The sequence below is a fragment of the Dicentrarchus labrax genome, unplaced genomic scaffold, assembly GCF_905237075.1.
Source record: "Dicentrarchus labrax unplaced genomic scaffold, dlabrax2021, whole genome shotgun sequence".
NCBI classification, from domain to species: Eukaryota; Metazoa; Chordata; class Actinopteri; family Moronidae; genus Dicentrarchus; species Dicentrarchus labrax.
Window position 1 is genome coordinate 12,003,452 of NW_026136716.1, and position 19,404 is coordinate 12,022,855.

A 19,404-nucleotide genomic window follows, 5' to 3' on the forward strand; every position below is an offset into this window, starting at 1 on the left:
GTGAAGGGATAGTATATTCTGCTGAACACTCTCTATAAAGCAAATCACAACACTGTCCCTGTGCCAGACAAAAACATTAACTCTGAGGCCCCATCAGCAACAGTAAAAGAAAAAAAAAACCTCTGATTGGGCCTGGTGGATGAGTCTTGGTTTGAGAATGCATCAAACTGAGACAAGGAGCAAGTTTTAATTTGATTCCCCTGTAATGAGTCTCTCAAGTACCAGCGCAGCAGTGAATTCAGGGGGAATGAGATTAGTTCAGAGCGGCTGAGGGACTGTACGTAGTGGAAAGAGAGACAGCAAGAGAGTTATGAGCGTTAAAAGGTAAAAAGTATTCCCTGCTCCTCTCCTCATACACTCCCAACTCTGCTTAACTGTGATGGCTGCTCCATCAGACATTTCATTGAAAGTCATTACCTCTGGCTGTGTTGGGCTTCCGGCCCCGGAAAGTGGAGCTTTGGCGTAATGGATGGCCCAGAGGCAGTTGTGTTGAAAAAGGGAAGGGAAAAAAAAATGTCGGGCCTTGAACTTAATGCCAAACAGCAATTGTCTCCTTTAATTGTGCAACCCGAGTGAGTGCTTGAAGAGAGAAACAGATTTTCAATTTGTTCTCCAGTAGAAGGGGATCAGGTTCAATAAGACACAGCACGCTGCCTCCGAAGCTCTCAGGAGACCCCTGATACTTTCCTCCACGCCGCGGTCGATTAGATCACTTCACTGCCACCTCTGTGTGCGCACCTGCACCTCGCAAGTCATCTCTGACTTCCAGTGACGTTGCACTGCAGGTGAATGGAGAAGGATAAGGCATTAAATAGGAGCCAGGCTGGAAATGGTTGCCAGTTGAGCAGAGTCGAAACAGTCGCTAAGCACTGGCAGGAGGTGGTTAACCGAGATCCCATCTCTATGGTAACCGCTGCACTGACAGGGAGAAGTAGCTGCATGTAAGATGTAGTTGCACACACACACACACACACACACACACACACACACACTTTTCATTAATAAAGCCCTTAAGCCAGTGTCTCGGATGCACAGATTTTTTTCTCACAATATAAATCTGAACACACTGCCAAGAAAGTGCTTGTGTTTCATTGTGGCCACTCAAAGAACTAATTGAACGCCTGCCTCCCTCTTCTGCCAGATGTAAAATTGTAAGCTTTACGTAACAATAAGAGGGACTGTCAGCTATTTGTCAGCGGCGCAATTTAGTTAAAGACCACTCAGTTGTCACATTGTGTGGGTGTCAGTGGAATCAATAATAGGCTTCATGATGACAACAGCTGAGCGAGCTTGTCAAGGAGGTGGGAACTCATCAACACTCTGCCATAAATACGAATGTCAGTGTTGTCAGCGTGGTGCGGAATTGTGAGTCTCCGTCTGTGTTCAGTGTAGTTTGGCGATACCAAGCATTAATGGTTTTCACATCTCCCGCTCGCAGCAACTGTAATGCATCCCGTTTAATTTGCATATTTAAGATGCAGAGGTAAGCATCACCAAACAACTCATTTGTAATCAGAAGGTCAAGTGGTGTCCTCTGTTTCCAAAGCGATATTGTCAGATATAATAAAAGAAAGAATGCACTAAATAGCTCATGTGTGGGCGAAACATTGATCATCACACATTATTTTCAGAATATGAAAATACATAATGCTGAAATTAGTCAGTTAATTTATTGATCTTTAAGGCGTTCAGGTCATTTATCAAACATAAATGCCAATCGTTCATTGCTTCCAGCTTATCAAATATGAGGATTTGCTGCTCTTGTCTGATAATACTGTATTTAAATACTTTTATTTTGAAATGTTGGTCGGACAAAACAAAACATTTGAAGGAGTTACCTTGGACTCAAGATGATGAGCCTTTGGAAATTCTAATTTCCTTGGAAAAAAAGCTCCTTTTAAACAAGAAAAAACATGAATCATTTATTTCAAGTTGGAAACTTTCTATATTTGTTGAGGAGCAGTTAGCATTATTATTATGGAGCACTGTTTTCTCTACAGTTAGTACCAAATTACATAAAGTTCTTTCACCTCTTGGAAATGATTCAGAAAACAAAAACCAGGAATTGCAAAGCAATACTTTACTTTTTTCTTACAGTCTATTTACTAAAGAATTAATTGATAATGTAAATAATAGCCTTATATACAGTTGGAAGTTAATTAGTTACACCAAGCTAATGCAGTGTAATTCAACCTTCATGAAGTTCCTAAGAGGTGTTATGGTCATTTTGGTAGCTGTAGTTGTGTTGTGTTATACTGGTTATGTTTCTAATACAACGTGAACTATGATATTTCAATAAGCAAGAAGAGCACCAAGGACCAAACTACATTTTTAAACAAAATTCAATCATTGTTTCTCGAAGGCAGTCTGCTTTCTACAGTCTGATGCAAAGCCATACTCCTCTGGCAAAATTAAATTATGGAAAACAAAATTGTATGTTTAAAAAACAAAGTGCTCAGCTCCTCATTAGCAGTCCACCCCATGTGCTTTGCTTTTGTAGCTTCAGAGTTAAGTATGTGTGTTACCTCCAATCTACTCTCCATTAAATGTAATGGAGCCCAGAGATATCCCAGAGATTACGCCTCCAACTCTCTTGGCGCTCTCCACCGCAAGTTCAAGAGTTCACAATCTAACTGTGGGCTCTCTGCACATGCAGCCCCCCACCCCCCCCCTTCCCTTCAAGTACAGTGAGTGCCAGTCAAGCTGCAGTTGCTGTGTGGGACGGAGGAGTGCTGGATGCTGTTTCGGAGGTGTGTTGCACCCTCAGATATACCTCAGCAGTCTCCTGTAAGGAGTGACTCCTCAAGATGCGAGAGGAGGGAGGAGGGTCATTCCGCCTTCGAGATTCACCCTCTTCCTCTCCCTTCTCTCTCTTTTCTCACTACAGACGAGTGAATCAGCTCCACTGAAATAGCCCTTGATCTGCCTACACAGCTTTCATTTAAAAGCTAGCAGAGAAAAACAGAGAGGGAGATTTATGTCAACGTGAAGTAGAATATAAGCCTCAGAGTTAGTTATACTAAGTGATTATGAGGTTACATTTCAATTATTTTTACATGTCCCTGATGTTGTAAAATGAATTGCACGTTATAAAATGAGTTCGATTAATTACATGGTGTCGTGTAAGAGTGGTGAGCACTTGCCAAATATCAAGATTACCCACCGGGAAGTGAGTGAATCTTGTTGACAGTCTCATAGCCCCGAGAGAGGCAGCAGTGTAAAATGGAGAGGATATTAAAAGCTTCAAAAGTAGGATTCTGTATTGAGAATTGATCCCAAAATCCCTCCTCTCAAACCCATCTGCTTTTCTGCTTGTCTTGACCCGACACTCTCATCCTCAGCTCTTTTCTGCTCCGGCGTCTTGTACGGGTTGAACACCACCTCACGGCTCTTGCACTGCAGGTGGCCACTATAAAGCAAAGGGAGCAGAGTCATAATGAAGGCAGGAACTCAAAGATCCAAACCCTGCTCATGTCTCTAATGAGTTTAGCTCAAAGGCTGCGTTCACACTGCAGTGTCCCAATTCAGATTTTTCCCACCCTTTGTGGCACAGATATGAGATGGTTTTAGTGAATAAAGAAACACATAGAATCTAATATTTTAGTTTCAGATGAATATTACCCCAAAACCTGTTGTTTGCTGATTTCATCTCAGCATTCAACAGAATCTCCTCCATGAAACTGACTGGTTAACTCAGCACTGTATGTGAGTATCACACATTGCCACTGGGTGTTGGACTTCCAGGAAACCCCAGACAGTTCGGATTGGTGGTCACACCTCCTCGACTCTATTGCTCAACACTGGAGCCCCTCAGGGCTGTGTGCTCAGCCCCCTCCTGTTCACGCTATACACCCATGAGTGCATCTCCCGACATGGAGACAACTCTGCACAGCGCTGCACAGAAAACGACCTACTGCTCAGCACTTCATCATACAAATTAGTTTTTTTTTTTATTTGTATGACTCATTAATCAATTTGTATTTTGTTTTTTAAAAGCAGTATAAAGGGAACTATATCTAAATTCCATTCTATAACCCTGTTTGAATCCTCCAATATGACATACATTGTATCTGTTTTGCGGCTGAATAATTGAATAACTGGCGTCTGACTCGCAGAGAGTTTCAGCTTAATGCGCAGACGATATGAGTTATCCCCCTTGAAAACATTCTGCCTCCACCCTAATGCAATGGATTTCACTGGAATTTAATTTGACCTTCTCAAAACACAGAAAATTCACATTTGAGCCCTTTTCAACGATCCTCCATTGTGCTGGGCTGGATTCAGTAACATGTTTCTGCAGCAACCAACAATGGACTAACACTGACTTTAGATAGAGCCTTTCACGTTTTTTTTTTGTTTGATGGCCACCGTAGTTTCCACTTCACTTGAGGTGAGTGGTTTCAGTTGGTTGCAGTCTCACCGCTAGATCCCACAAAATCCTACACACTGGCCCCTTAAGTGAAATCAAGGATCACTCTAATTGTAACTGTATTCAATTGTAACACCATAGCATAATTAACTGAATCCATTGCAGATGCTTGCAACCATCGTTATGAATGGTGTGCCATGACTAAACATACAACAGAACACAACAGCCACCTCAGACTTTACCTAAACACCTTAGTGGAAGTCTGCGTTTTCCAAGTTCTAGTGGATGAAGTGGTTTGGTTGTTCAGTGAGCTTTTGAGTACAGTTGTTACTGTGCCAGAAGATTTTATCTCCTCCTTGTAGTAGTCGGAAGCTCTGGCCATATCTCACTTCCACGTATCATTTCCACCTTCATGTTCCATTGTACTGAAGTCCTCCAGTTTAACAAGAAACATTCTTAAATCTTCCCTCACTTCTCACTTTCCGTCCCTCCGCTCAGTCCTTTCAAATCCGTCATCAATCAGAGCTTTCATGTGGGTGATGGAGCCATGCCATGCTTTCGGCCTAGCAGGCAGTGTTGGGCATTTAGCTCAGGCTGGAGTCTAATTTGTTTTGCCTGCAGTGGGCAAAGTAGCTATCAAGGTAACATTATTCGTCAGTGGGGACGGAGCTGTAATGAAAAGCACTCAGATGGGCAGAGGTGCCCAGAGGTCAGTGTAATGGAGGCGTCCTGTTTCAATGAAGTCTCCCAGTGAATGAATAGCTCTCTGTGCACTGGTATGAAAATAGATTGTGAGCATCTGGGGTATCTCAGTGCATAACTTTGCTGAGCAAAGCAGGAAACATTATGTTCAAATCATAAAGCATATACACATTTAATTGAAGCAAAGTGGTTTTGGGAGCTTTTTCATGCCCATACATGAAGTGTTGCAAGTATTCAAGGGAACAGGCTTTCTTTTATTCAGTTGATGAGACCCAGGCTTTATTTTCTCTCTCTGCACCTGCTTGATAGCAGGGGTTATAAAAGTAAATGAAACGGTTTGAAGGATCTGAGGACGATTAAGTCTGGCTGGTCTGCCTGGTCGATAACGGGAGCTATGATATTCACCCATCTCCGTGTCTGCCCCCCCCCCCGCAGATAACAAGGACTACGACGCTTACCTGTCCTACACCAAAGTGGACCCGGACCAATGGAGCCAGGAGACCCGAGAGGAGGAGCGTTTTGCCCTGGAGATCCTCCCCGACGTGCTGGAGAAGCATTATGGGTATAAACTCTTCATTCCAGACAGGGACTTGATCCCCACAGGAAGTAAGCTCTCTCTCTCACGGCGATGTCACGTTGTGTCGAATGTTTTGTCGCTTGGTGTTGCTCGTGCTGCTCGTGTTGTCAGTGCAGTGGTGACATGCCTTGTTTGTGGTTTTCTGTTATGCATCTGTGTTGTGGCATAACTAGACCTGTAAGACCATCATTGATTTAATCTGATCATTATGAACTGAGCTTTTTCTAACCACGTGGATCAGTTTACTAGAAGGTGGCATTTAGGGGTTCTTTAGTTTATATTTTTGCAGAAAAATAGGAAAATAATAGGAAATAAATGTAGAAAGATATAATTTTAGATTATTTCTTTCATTTCAGTAGTTTAATACAACTGCTGATAACAGACTCCACTCATATTTACCTGCTTGTTAGCAATATACTGTATTTTAAAGGGGGCAAAGTTGCAAATATGGCACATGGCAACGCATACATCACAGCATGAGAAAAGACACCTAAGACAGTTCTCAACAGTTAGCACATCCTTCCAGTGTTGCCATTCTTAAAGCAGTTTCCAGGTGCTGGGTAACAATAGGCTGCACAAATGAAGCAAAAAAAAGCACCGGCACGCTGCTATCTTGCTCCTACTTCTTTGATTCTGCATGTACATGTTTTCAATCACAAATGGTCTCTCTCAGGTGAAGCCTGGGGACAAGATAGCAGTGTGCAGGTTTTTTCTCTGTGTTGGTACTTCTGTAGTTGCCAGCTGAGTGAGTGAGTGTAGACTTGTTAGCAAGGCAGCAGAGGAGCTGACACAGTAACTAACCTAACCCTGGATAAATAGGTCAAATAGCTAGCTAAAAAGAAGCAGTTTGAATAGTCACCAAAAAAGGAGCGGATAAATGATTGACATAGATACACAATTGAAACAATTAGCTAAAAGCAATAGATTAATGTCAGAAGTTAGAGAAAGGTAATGAACAAATGGTTGAAATGTCCAACCTCTACCACTACAAGTGGCAGTAGAACAAATGGCATTTCAACTGTATTAAAAAATATTGTAACAACATCCACTGTTATATGATTAATAAAATACAGTTCAAATGAACACATGAGGAACATGACGGGTGATCGATGAGGAATCACTGCTAGAAGTACCTCCAAACATCTTTTTGGCTCTTCAAAGTATCCCAGTGTTCTTAGCAGCACCTCTGAAGAACCCCTGAAGTTTAGTTTGGCTTTGTGTTAATAGTTCCTCCCTGTAGTAGTGCTCATGCCGTACAGGGAGGCCGCATATTAAGAAACAGGGTTGAAGAGCAACTGATCATGAATCCAACAGACATAGAAAATGAAATGTTGCGAACTAATCTGTTATAATCATCTGACAAAAGTGAGAGACAACATAATAGAAGCTCAATTCACCTGAGAAATGTGCTGATAAAAGATAATAGTAATGGAACACTATTTTATAATTACAGTACAGTTTTTAGCCCGTACATGTGAATAGATAAATAGATAAATCATACCTGACGGAAAAATAACTTACCGGTAATTAGAATTTGCCTGTGTGGTGTAAAGTCACTAAGTACATTTAGTCAAGTACTGCACTAGCGGGAATATTGCACTTACTTTAACAACATGTATTTGACAGTTATAGTCACAAGTTACCTTGCACGTTGAGGTTATTCATACACAACATTTAATCGTCTTATAAAATATGGTACATTGTTATGTACTAAACTACCCACAAGTATATAACAAAACTAGATGCATCATTAAAATGCTTCCTGCTCTTGATACATTAGTAATAATGAGGCAATAATATACCTATGGTCTGTGACAACATTTGAGTTCAGTCTCTGCAGCCATAAACGAGGAATTATGAAAACCTTTACATAATTATGTAAAAATACTCAATCAGGGTCTGGACTTATTAGTTGGTTATTCATGTGCCCAAGTATTTAAAATGCATTATATACACTATGTAAAGCTTGTGGGAGGTATAATATCCCATATTACATATGCAGTATAATTAGCAGAACGAGCCAACCCTATTATTACAGTTCATGTTCCTGATCCAGCTCCATACATACTGTACCTCTGCATGCTGCTGTGTGATGCTGTCAGCTGTACAATCAAAAAGCTCTTTATGCATGGATATTAATGCATGTTCTGCAACAGTATATTTCTAATGGAGCGTCTCTCACATGCCCCGTGCTTATCTTTTGATTAACCCATCATCACAACGATGAGTTTGATAATATCATTATGTTATTAGCCTCCATTTGAATACTTGCATCTGCCTGTCTTCGCGCACATGCCGCCATTACTAATTATGTTCCTCTTGAGTGGCATTGTGCCAAGGTTATAAACTGAATCCCTTGCTGTGATTATGTGCTCGATGCAGGGGGACTGTTGTAATATGGGAAAAATGGCATAAAAATGCAAGGATTGAGAGGAATCTGAAGTGCGTCTGCAGCAATTCCAGCTCGCTGGCTTATTGTGCCTATGTATGAACATTTAGTTCCCATTGGGAATGTATTAGCATCTCAACTGTCGATATAATAAAGCATAATCCACTGCCATAGATAAACACAGTTTGGCCATTTGGGGTTTCAGTATGTGCCAACAATCCTTCTCCTGAGCTGCTGATAAGTGTTATTCCACAGCATGCTGGATTATTTTAAACATCTCACCACTCTGATAGGTGTCTAATGTACATTCAGTCTTTATTAACATAAAGCAGCCGAAGTACAACCTGGCTGAACTCCTGCCACCTAAAATGAAAGGCTTTTCCTTGTCTTTTTTATGCTACATGTCCCATATTAAACTGGAATAAACTGGTCAGCGCGATTACCGCCTTACAATCGCCAGTGAAACACCAGTTACAGAAACACAGTTTATGCCAGAGCCATGTCCCCACATTGACAGAACTGTTATTTTTTTTTCAAATGCCTTTCTGCAAATCTTCTGATCATACTTTGAATGTAAATATCTGTTTAGGTTTCACCAATGATCATTTCCAGGATGACACAAGACTACTTAGAGGTACTTTTTTTCCCCAGATTTTTAACGCTCGTGTCAACACACACTGATACTGATTTTCTGACCAAATCAGTCATGTAGAAAGTAGTTTTGGTAACAATTTGTAATAAGTCGTACTTTTTAAGGCTTTATGAGTTGTTACTAATGGCTGTATTAGTGCTTAATAAGCTAATAGTCTGCTCAGTAATAAGCCTTGGGCAGCTTACTCCATTAATAAAGCCATTATTTACAACTTATAAAGACTTCATAAAACATAAATTATTAACTGTTTTAGTAGAATTTGTTTCATTTTTCACTTGCATTAACTTGAATTAAAGATAAGTTATACAGTTTGTTTTTGTTTGATTAGGAAATTAGATAAGTGGGGTTTACTGCACCTGAATCAAACAGATATATCCCAGAAATAACTCAAAATGTTTTTGTTTTTTTTGTCTAAACTTTATACTGCCCTACAAAAGCAAAAACATAGAAACTGCATATTCGGTCAAAATCGAGTTATAACCTGTATCTGACTTTCTGACATCTGTTTTACTATATAATTGCACTAATTCAGTTCATGGAGAAAAACAACAACAGCTAAACTCCTGCTAAATGTAGCTAGCTCTGCAGATCTCAATAGCCGTCACTAACTGGCACTTATAAAGTTCCATGTGATTTGGTGTGGTAAGGCTATCTTTATATCACATTCTTGTAAATTGTAAATGAATGTACAGTATTACATTGATTTCAACAATATGAAACATATAGAAACATATTGAAGTTGATTTTCTTAAACAAACTAGTTAATATGCATAAGAAAGCTGAGAGACCACATACTGCAGATTCTGTGAGTAGATTATCAGAGTGCCATATCTGTGTCTGTATTGTATGGGTTCTATGGTAGTATTTGGGGGTACAAGACTCAACCTGAAAAGACACTAAATGAAAGCATTACAACCTCTCAGGTTAACAGTTTGCTGTCAAGCCTGAAAACTTAAAACCCTTTTTTCTCAACTTCACTGCTTCTGTAGCTGCTGCGCTGTGCCAGTGTAAAGCAGCATAGCTACACATGATCCCACCAACCAGACATCAGACACTTCTTTCCACCTGGAATCATGACGCCTCCTGCGTGTTTGAAATTCAGGTGTAAGCACAACCTATAAAAATCACATCAAGGCACAATCAGGACAACAGAGGCATGAGCTGAACTGAAGGGAGGAGATGAATTTCAGATGAATTTCATTGTGATCTTTTAGTCTGTTGTGTAGTGGCTCAGGAGAGTTGTAAGTGAAATGTCACAACCTCTAATCTTCCTCTGTGGCTGTTCTTTGCTGGAACAAAACTGGAGTTACTGGTGCCAGCAACTCAATTTGAGCAGATTTCTGCTGCGTGGAAGATGGAAGTCAGGCTTTCCCAGCTGTTAAATTACATCCTCATTGCAAGTCAATGGGTTACTGGTGAAAACCAGAAATAAAATATGGAGGAAAGATGGCTGGAAAAAGTTTTCACTGACTGACTATAGATGCCATTCTAGCTACTTAATGCAGGGAACTAAATGCAACTTTACATTTCAAATTACTTGTTAGATGATATACTGAATACCAAAATAATGTTAATTAGAGCCAGAACGATATATTGGTTGGCTGATATATCAGTATCAACTTTGGCCTTATGCAGACATATCTTATCAGTATCAACGTATATGTTATCTCAAATGCGCTGATATAAAAACAGTTTTTTGCTGGTATATAATGCAGAAAAAAATACTTCAAAGTACACTGGAGAGAAGAAGGAGCTCTGAGCAATGTCAACTAGAATTCTATTAAATTTATTTCGTCAGAAGTTTGAATTTCTGGCAGTCCATGTCATCAGTTGCCACAATGGGCTTTTCCCATTTAACAAATTTGAGAGAAACTATAGAGAGCAGGGGCAAAAGTGGTTTTCTGCCTCGTGTAATTTAGCGTTGATTTTGTTTTTATGTAGACAGGAATCAATTATTACACTTGCAACACTTTGATTGTAAAGCTTGTGAGGTCTCTGAAAGGAGGAATTTAATCTATAAAGCTATAAAGTGTTACCAGACAGCACCCCAAGAGGGCAGATTTACTCTCACTTTAATCAATTCAAAACATAAAATGAAACTACGACTCATTAGCTAATTATATAGTATCCATTTATTCTTTCCCATTTGTTTTATTCACGATGAGATAAAAACAAAAACTTGTTTTTGCCTGATTGCTTTGACCCAAACTGAACAGGCTCCAAGCCTACAGGGGAGTTGTAGCTCCGGGGACGCGCTGGGCCGAATCACTGCATGAGGACCGATTACCAAACAGCAAAGAGATTGACTTGTCATGTTGAAGCAAAGGGCGACTTCAAATCCAAGTTTACTCTAATCAGGCCCCTCTCATCGCGACGCCTCGGGCAGAGCGCAACATGAAAGACGGGAGTTCATTCTCAGAGATATGGAGGAGAGGACAGAGAGGAGACGTGGCATTTGTCTGCTTCAAGACCTGCGAGATATTATTCACACACACACACTCGCCGTCTCCTGACTTAAAGAGAGAGGGAGGAAGGAAAACAGAAACACAATTTTTCTTCACACACACTCACACAAGAGGGTCATAAGCTTTGATTGCGAATTGAAGCCCAGTTAATCCCGTCTAGCTGCTGTTGAGGAGCCACTCTGTCTTTGTCTCCGCCAAGAAAGGCTAAAAGCAGGCATTAGCTGCACACACACACACACACACACACTTAAACACACACACTCTCCCCCCACCTCCTCCTCTTGACACCCAGGACAGTGCTGGGGAAACACTGAATCACAATCATTGTTACACAAGTAGCTGAGCTGCTCATTAGGGAGGTGAACACAGTTCTGTATTTACTGTAAACTCAGACTCATTTTATCTAAGTTAGGCTCACACAGGTATCTTGTCGGCTTTGAGTGTTTTATGTTGTCATCTTATAGTAAAACCATGTGATCCCCTTCCTCTTGTTTTTGTCTATAACTCTGTACAAAACTGCTGCAGAGGCTTTAGATGTTTACTTAAGTTAGAATAAGTTAGAATACATAATAACAAACTACTTGATCTTCATTTTATGTATCAGTATCCTCCTGTCAGACTGTGGAATAAATAAATTAATGTAGTTTAGAGTTCTCCAGATTAATTTAAACAACTTCACTCTTAAATCTTTTTTTAAAAATCACACTTTTCCATCTTAACGTTAATTAGATTTGGTTTTCTGAAACTTTGATAAAAGGGAGTAGTTTGGTGAGCAGTCACTATGAGGCCAAGAGACTTCTTCAAACAGCTGCTGTGATACGTTTCATCGTATTCCCATCCTCCGTTAGCTCGGTGTACTTTCATGTACACTTAAAGTTATCCAGTAAATAAATACAAGCCAGCAGAGATAAGTCATACAGACAGTGATATGCTTTTCATTTGTACTGCTGTATTTATACAACGTTATCCATCTATCTCTGTGTATCCAGCCTACATCGAGGACGTAGCGCGCTGTGTGGACCAGAGCAAGCGCCTCATCATCGTGATGACGCCCAGCTATGTCGTGCGGAGGGGGTGGAGCATCTTTGAGCTGGAGACGAGGCTGCGCAACATGCTGGTGACCGGCGAGATCAAGGTCATCCTGATCGAGTGCGCTGAGCTGCGCGGCATCATGAACTACCAGGAAGTGGAGGCCCTCAAACACACCATCAAGATGCTGACGGTCATCAAGTGGCGCGGGCCATCCAGCAACAAGCTCAACTCCAAGTTCTGGAAGCAGCTGCTCTACGAGATGCCCTTCAAGCGCATGGAGCCCCTGAGCATCTCCCACGAGCAGGTGCTGGACGTCAGCGAGCAGGGCCCCTTCAGCGAACTCCAGACCGTCTCGGCCATCTCCATGGCGGCAGCCACCTCCACCGCCATGGCGACGGCACACCCGGACTTGCGCTCAACCTTCCACAACTCTTGCCACACCCAGATGAGGCAGAAACACTATTACCGTAGCTACGACTACGACCTGCCGCCCGGCGGCACGCTCCCACCACTCTCCTCTCTAGGCAACCAGCACACTTACTGCAACATCCCCATGACGCTCATCAACGGACAGCGGCCGCAGTCCAAGTCGCCGCGCCAGCAGAGCCTGGAGGAGGCCCACGGCAACAACGCCATGCTGCCGCTTCTGCCCAGAGAGACCAGTATATCCAGTGTCATCTGGTGACAGAGACGGCGCCAGGCAGGATAGACTGTGGATCTATAAGATGTCCGTCACAGGGAGGACTCACCACTGGCACTTGGACCCTGAATGCACCGGAGCCAGATGGACCTGATTGGCACTAAGCTACTTGCTGCTGTTGAATTTGCACCAGGAAACACCAGGGGGAGGGGAGGGAGGACGGGGCGTCAGACACACTGGACGCATTGGTGATGGAGGTGGTGGCAGATTTTTTCTTTTTTTTTTTTTTTTGTTTTTGGTCCAATAAGAGCTTTTATTAAAACTGAACAACAAAAAAGAAGCAAGGAGAACTTTTTTGTATGCCTGTATAAACACTCACGTAACACAAGCCAACACCTATGATCATTTACCCAGAGAGTCAAGGAATACAGGGTCCTGTACATACGTTTTTCTAATTCTTTGTAGCATCAGTGTTTGGGACTTGTTTCTTGTTTATGTTTTAACATCAGTTGGGACTCGTTTTTTAATTTCTTTTGTTTAAAAGTGAAGCAATGGCCTGTGAGATGTTTTGGATAAACCGTTGTTACCTTTATCTTAATTTGTTGGCTGGTGTAGTTTATAAAGCTTTGGGGTTTTTTCGGGGGGTGGGTGGGAGTCAAGTCGCAGCCTTTCGGGAGATGAGAACGAATTGGTTTGGATTTCCAAGGGTTTCAGCTGGCTGCCGTAAGGGTTGAGAACTGGACTCTGGACTCAACCAGAATATGCAAAATATGGAGTCCAGAGAGCGGAGAGAAGATGGGTTTTCAAAATCGATCATATTCCAACGCTTTCAGAAAAGTCATATCTGTGAAGGGGGATATGAAGAATATGGTGCTAGGCTTCACATCTCTCTGTTTCTCTCACGATAACATTTACTTTTAAAAAAACAGCCTTGCTCTTTACCTTAACAGATGAATATATCACCGAAAATTAATTATGTGTATTATTTTATGAAAAAAGAAAAGTCTATTTTTGTAACTGAGGGATATTTGCTTAGAGAAGTTATACCTATAAAGTTTCTGTCAGAAGGAATTTGGGAAACATAATAAAAAAAAAACAATGTTTTGTTATGTGGAACTGCACAGCTCACGAAAATCGATAGGTCGTTCACTAAATGTCTTACCCTTATATTGCAAGAGAAAAAAAAAAAGTTTTTTGTGTTTTCATCATTAAAAAAAAAGAAGCAGTTTTGACATTTCAAACGCACCACTACTGATTGCAACTCAGCGGGCTTTTTATGTTCGTTGATTTAACAGCCATCGCAGCGATTCGCGGTTGATTTAACAAGGACGGAGCTACACTATCGATGATGTCAGCACAGATGGAGGAGCCTTGACATCCAGTGTCACCTGAAGCATTTACTGTACCTGGTTTCCTCCGTAGGACCAAACAAGGCTGTCCAGGGCTAAACCATTATCTCTGTTATTCATTTCCTCTTAAATGACAGCTCTGTTATTTCTTTGCCATCCGGCTTGTCAATGGAAGTGATTTGTCAGTTGAGTTACGCTCTATAAAATAGGGCTTTCACATCTCGGTTCTGAGCACTTTGAGTCAGCACTGCTGCGAGATGTGGGAATACATTGACTATGATGATGAAGAGTTTCATTCCAAAAAGAGTCTGCAAACGTCTGAAACACCTTAAAACGGTTGCTGACTTCATGATGAACTTGAAATGTTATTAATGTTTAGTTATTCATGTTTAAAAAAGTAACATTTTTAGAGGATGTAATCATTTATATTTTTGAGCTACTTACCAGTAATCATCATAGGGTGTCTCCTCAAAGCCTTTTAGAATGAAACCCTTCAAAATAAGATGTAATTAATGCTCAAGAGTGACAAGAAAGTGTTTAAAAATAAAAGTATATGGAACTATACAATAGAGATGCTACTTAGAGCGAGTTAGACCAAAGCAAGCTACAGTGAACCATTCTCCATTCACAAAACAGTCTCTTTTTTTTTTTGTTCCTCTGAGGGGAAGCTTCCATTGCGGTCGGTATGATTTCATCAAATCATACGAAACAAGAGCTATTCTCACATTTCCACTGAGACCTGTGAAGGCGGCCTGTGTGCTCACTCCTCCTGCAGCTGTGCCATAATATTTGTTTTTCAAGAAACTAACCTCATACTAAAAAATACCTGCAGCATCTCATAACGTAGAGATGTTTCATTTAGTGCCATAAAATATGCAAAGTGAGGAACTTGTAAACAATAAATGAAGAATTGTGTTTTTTTCCCTCCCCCTTATCTTCTTGCAATCTTCAGTTATTGCTTTTTTGATTTTGATTTTACTGAATATTTTAGAACAGGCCTGACATTTCAAAGAGGATCATCCCTCTTCATGCTTCAGGAGATCTTTCAATCAACCATTAGATTATTACAGCCAGGCCTGTTTTTGTCCACCTTCAATCAGACCCCCCCCCCCCATGAAAAGTAAGATTATGGATTACGTTCAAGAGCACCGTTTCTGAACAGAGGAGTTTGTCGTGCTCTATGACGTGAAGTTGTGTAAATATAATCAAGACAATAAAGTGATTAAGATGAAGACAATCGAGCCATATTCATGAAACCAATGGTCATTATTCACAAGGCCTCTCAAAGTAGAAATACTAATCCCGACCGGAGGTAAACACATGGAATCGATGAGATTTTGACAGGAGTTTGGCGACGGCGCTCCTGCTTTGGGAGGTTGTGTGAATGCAAATGTTTGCATTTTCTAAGTGGGGCGATACACATTTTTGTTTCACGATGAATTGAACATTTCTGGCGACTTGGCTTTGATGATGATGAAGATGAGGATGAATAACAATGACAATATATAGCACAGAATTATTCCAGGCACTTTCACGACTCTTGAGACCTCGTCTCTCCTGTTTCTGATTTATTTTCTATTATGTATCTGCAATGTTCATTAAAAGAGATACTGTTATTATTAATAAAACCACATTTACGGTAATGTGATTCCACAGTCCCGGTGTGTGTGTGTGTGTGTGGACAGTGAGAGCGCTGTATTTGTTTGCAGAAAAACGCCACCCGGATCACTTTGTTTATGGAGCAGTGGCATAGATTGCTGACGATGCCCGGATCCTGTTTCCTGGCGTGGAGCCGATGCGGGCCCCAACCGCCATAACTCTTCTGTCTCCCGTAAAAACCTTGAAACAACAATCAATACGTCTCCTTATTCCCCTCAGAGACTGAATCAGCCCGGCCTCATTTTGGAATAGAGAAGACTAAATCAGGAGAGTCAATGCATTGAGAAACACTTGAAAAAATCCTCGTGTCCGGATTGTTGTCTGACCTTAGTGCGCTTTTGGCTGCGATCACAGGAACAGCTGGTACAGACAGACTCCCAGAACTGGAAATGGATTTATTGTTTAAAAGATAGAGCCCTCATTTTATATGGTAAAGTTCGCCTCCAAACATAATTAAGACACATGTACAAACAGTGTGCTGGAACAATATTGTGTAAGTCCATTCTCCGTGTATGTGCACTGGTGGCTTCAGGTTTCTACATCAAACTTGTATAAGTTGCATACTGGATCAGGTGAACATGTGTCTGGAATACAAGTGAAGATGTAGAGACTTAGTCCAGTGAAAACTACAGGCAAGTTTGCTCACTTAAAATGTCACATCTAATATCTCTAAGAAAAAAGGATCCTTCATCTTCTAGCGTTCTTGGAGGCAGATAAACAATCTTTCTTCCCCTCTGCCTCAGTGCTCTGCCTTTAGTGTAGCCATTTACTTACTTTGCCGTGATCAAAGTAACAGCATTGGAGAGCAAAGAAAAACAAAGGGACATGGGGAAGAATCTTAAAATACTGCAAGACAGTCTTAATTAGCCTCAATATGCTCTTCTTGATGAGAAGTTGGTCAGAATATCCCTCCCTATCTATTCTTGAAATGTGTAAAGCAAACGCAGCTTTAAAGAGAACAGATGTTTGGTTTTCATCGAAATGAAGCACTTCAGCCTGTAAATGTCATTGATGAGTTCTCTAGCTGAGGGTTGTTTGTAGCTATTGCCAGTAAAATCTGCATAATAGCATAATTTAAAAAACTCCCATATGAATCCTCTGTTGAAAGGAGGTTTTTATACTTAAACCTATTCTTAAATACCACTGTTCAATAGCGACAAAGTAGTAGCCATGATTCTGCTGCTCATATCATATGTCAGCTCTGCTGCAGGCACAAAATGCCAGGCTTCAGGCACAACTTGGATCACCTGATATAAAGAAATGTGAAGTCAAGTCACTGAATGCTTCTGATTTCTGACACTTAAAATGAACCATAAAATGTCATGATTATGGTTCTCACACATCCATACACCAGCCTCTTGCCTTACCCAATTCTCCCCACAGTGACGTCAATTCATGTGCGCTGTTCTCGGAGCAGTAAAAGGAATTGTTAGACATTTTGGGAAATAATGCTTTCTTTGAGAGTTAGCTTGAAGATCTGTATTTCCAAAGACGTCAAACTGATCCTTTAAGTAAAAAGAATAGATGTGACGCCTGAATTTCATGTCTTCTGTGTCGCTCACCATCTCGGCCCAGTCCAGAGTTCCCTTCAGCTTCTATTAAATGTAACACGTGTGCAACTCAGGTCAACTATTGCAACATTAGTGACTGCGTGTGTGAATCAGTCAATCACAGAAGATTCCCTACACTGTCTTACCTCACCTGAAAGCAGAATCACTTCAGCATAATAAGAATACTGTGTTACCTCATGCACATTATAATTGTACTTCTGATCTATATGAATACCATTTGGAATGAAATCCTGTGTCTCAGGATTATTTTGACATGCTTCCAGCCCCCAAAAGCTCTGGTAAGTGCAATCACTACTACTACTGTGTGTTTGTGGCAGGACTGTGATATTATGGATCTGAACAGAGAGACAGACTAATCTCTAATCACACCAAACCCTATCATAAAAACATACAAATTCATATTGATGGAATCTCTTCCTCTCACAGACCAACTGCCCTGAACCGTGAAGCTACATTCTAATCATCTGAGCCCGTGTGAACATAGAAAGCCGCCAGATGTTTCATCTGAGCCGACATGTCGCCATATGGTGTGCGAGTGTGTGCCTGTGAGAAAGGGGGGAGTTTCTAAGCTTTGGCACCCCCCCTCCAAATGAAATCATTTTCACTTCATTACAGTGTCACAGCGTAATAAGCTCCCTGAACGAAAGCATGTGACGGGGGGGTAAAGTGGAGACACTCGCTAGAGTGAAAGCACAAGTGGACGTATGCATGCACAGATGTTTTGTTTCTTCCTCTACCTACACACACACACACACACACACACACACACACACACACACACACACACACACACACACACTGGTGAGGAGTATTACTCACTCTGGCAGGTATACCATGCCCCTGTATGTCCCACAGGGCCTTGTTACTTGGAGCTCTGTGCACTGTGCTCTGTGTGACATGTCTTCCACTCCAAGAACCAGGCCAATTGTCTGTGCATGGATAGGTGGCAGTGGAGACTGAGGCTGTGTATGTTTGTGTGTGTGTGTGTGTGTGTGTGTGAGCTGAAAGCATTTGGAGAGTGGATGCAGGCAGCTGTTAACCCAGTTTTTGGAATAATTCTGAACTCACCATGGTTCAGCACGGCATAATTGCCTCTGCATGCAGTGTGGGAGATGCAAGTCATGGATCACTGATCACTCACCAAGCCTTTCAATTTACTCTTACTTCCTGCAAGAGCGGGTCCATCTTTTAATTATTAATTATTTTTACAACAGTATCGATGTCTGTGTGGCGAGGTTGGATATTGATTTGACCACGGATACAGCTGGCGTATCTAAGCTGCCCTTTTCATGTCTCAATTGAACAAATCAAGTGAAATCACATTAATGTATTATCAGAATAAAACGCCGCCTCATTGAATTTGAGCAGTGACCAGTTTCTGTCCTCCAATTAGAAGACGGGGAGGAAAACTGGCCACCTCAGGAAATTCGAAGTGAAACGCTGTCATCTGCTGGACGTACTTCATCCTGCACCCAAGTCTCTCGTAAGGCATGCTGGGAGGGAAGGACCCCAATTTGAGCCATTATGGTGAAAGTGGGGTGACGTGTAGATCGTTAAGACATGATAAAAATAAAAAATAAAAAAAAAGGCACACACATCTTCTCTAAATTGCCCCGGTTGAGATATTTTTGCCATCTGGAACCTATAATTGTGATGAATGGAGGTGTGTGTGTTTTCCTTTAAAGCAGCCATTAGATAAACTGCTGCTGTTACTTAAAGAGCTCTTTTTATGGCTCCCAAATGAGCAATGACACAGAGCTAGCACAGGGTGAATATATAATGAAGGCTATGCTCTATTATATGTATTTGTGCCACATCCTATATATCAAATTATTAAATGAGCTAAAATAGACACCTTGTATCCACACAACTGAAGTCAATCACTCCTATCATCTCGGTATATTTGGGAATATGTGGCTGCAAATGATTTTATTCTGCTGAGACGAGTTAGAATAAGTGCTGGCTCAGCTTATGCTATATTTCTAAATATTCTACAGGT

The 19,404-nt window shown here is 41.2% G+C and overlaps 1 protein-coding gene across 3 annotated transcripts in view; it reads left to right on the forward strand.

Annotated features, from left to right (window-relative positions):
* The window catches only part of LOC127378686 (interleukin-1 receptor accessory protein-like 1), a 287,082-nt gene extending 271,252 nt beyond the window's left edge, over positions 1-15,830 (forward strand). For 2 of the 3 annotated variants that reach the window (XM_051427826.1, XM_051427825.1), the window contains 3 exons: positions 5,507-5,677; positions 8,627-8,671; positions 12,144-15,830. In XM_051427826.1, coding sequence (XP_051283786.1) covers positions 5,507-5,677; positions 8,627-8,671; positions 12,144-12,871 — 944 coding nt within the window. In that variant the 3' untranslated portion in view covers positions 12,872-15,830. The remainder of the gene's footprint in view (positions 1-5,506; positions 5,678-8,626; positions 8,672-12,143) is intronic. The other variant, XM_051427827.1, reaches the window with a different exon arrangement.
* Positions 15,831-19,404: the final 3,574 nt, after the last annotated feature.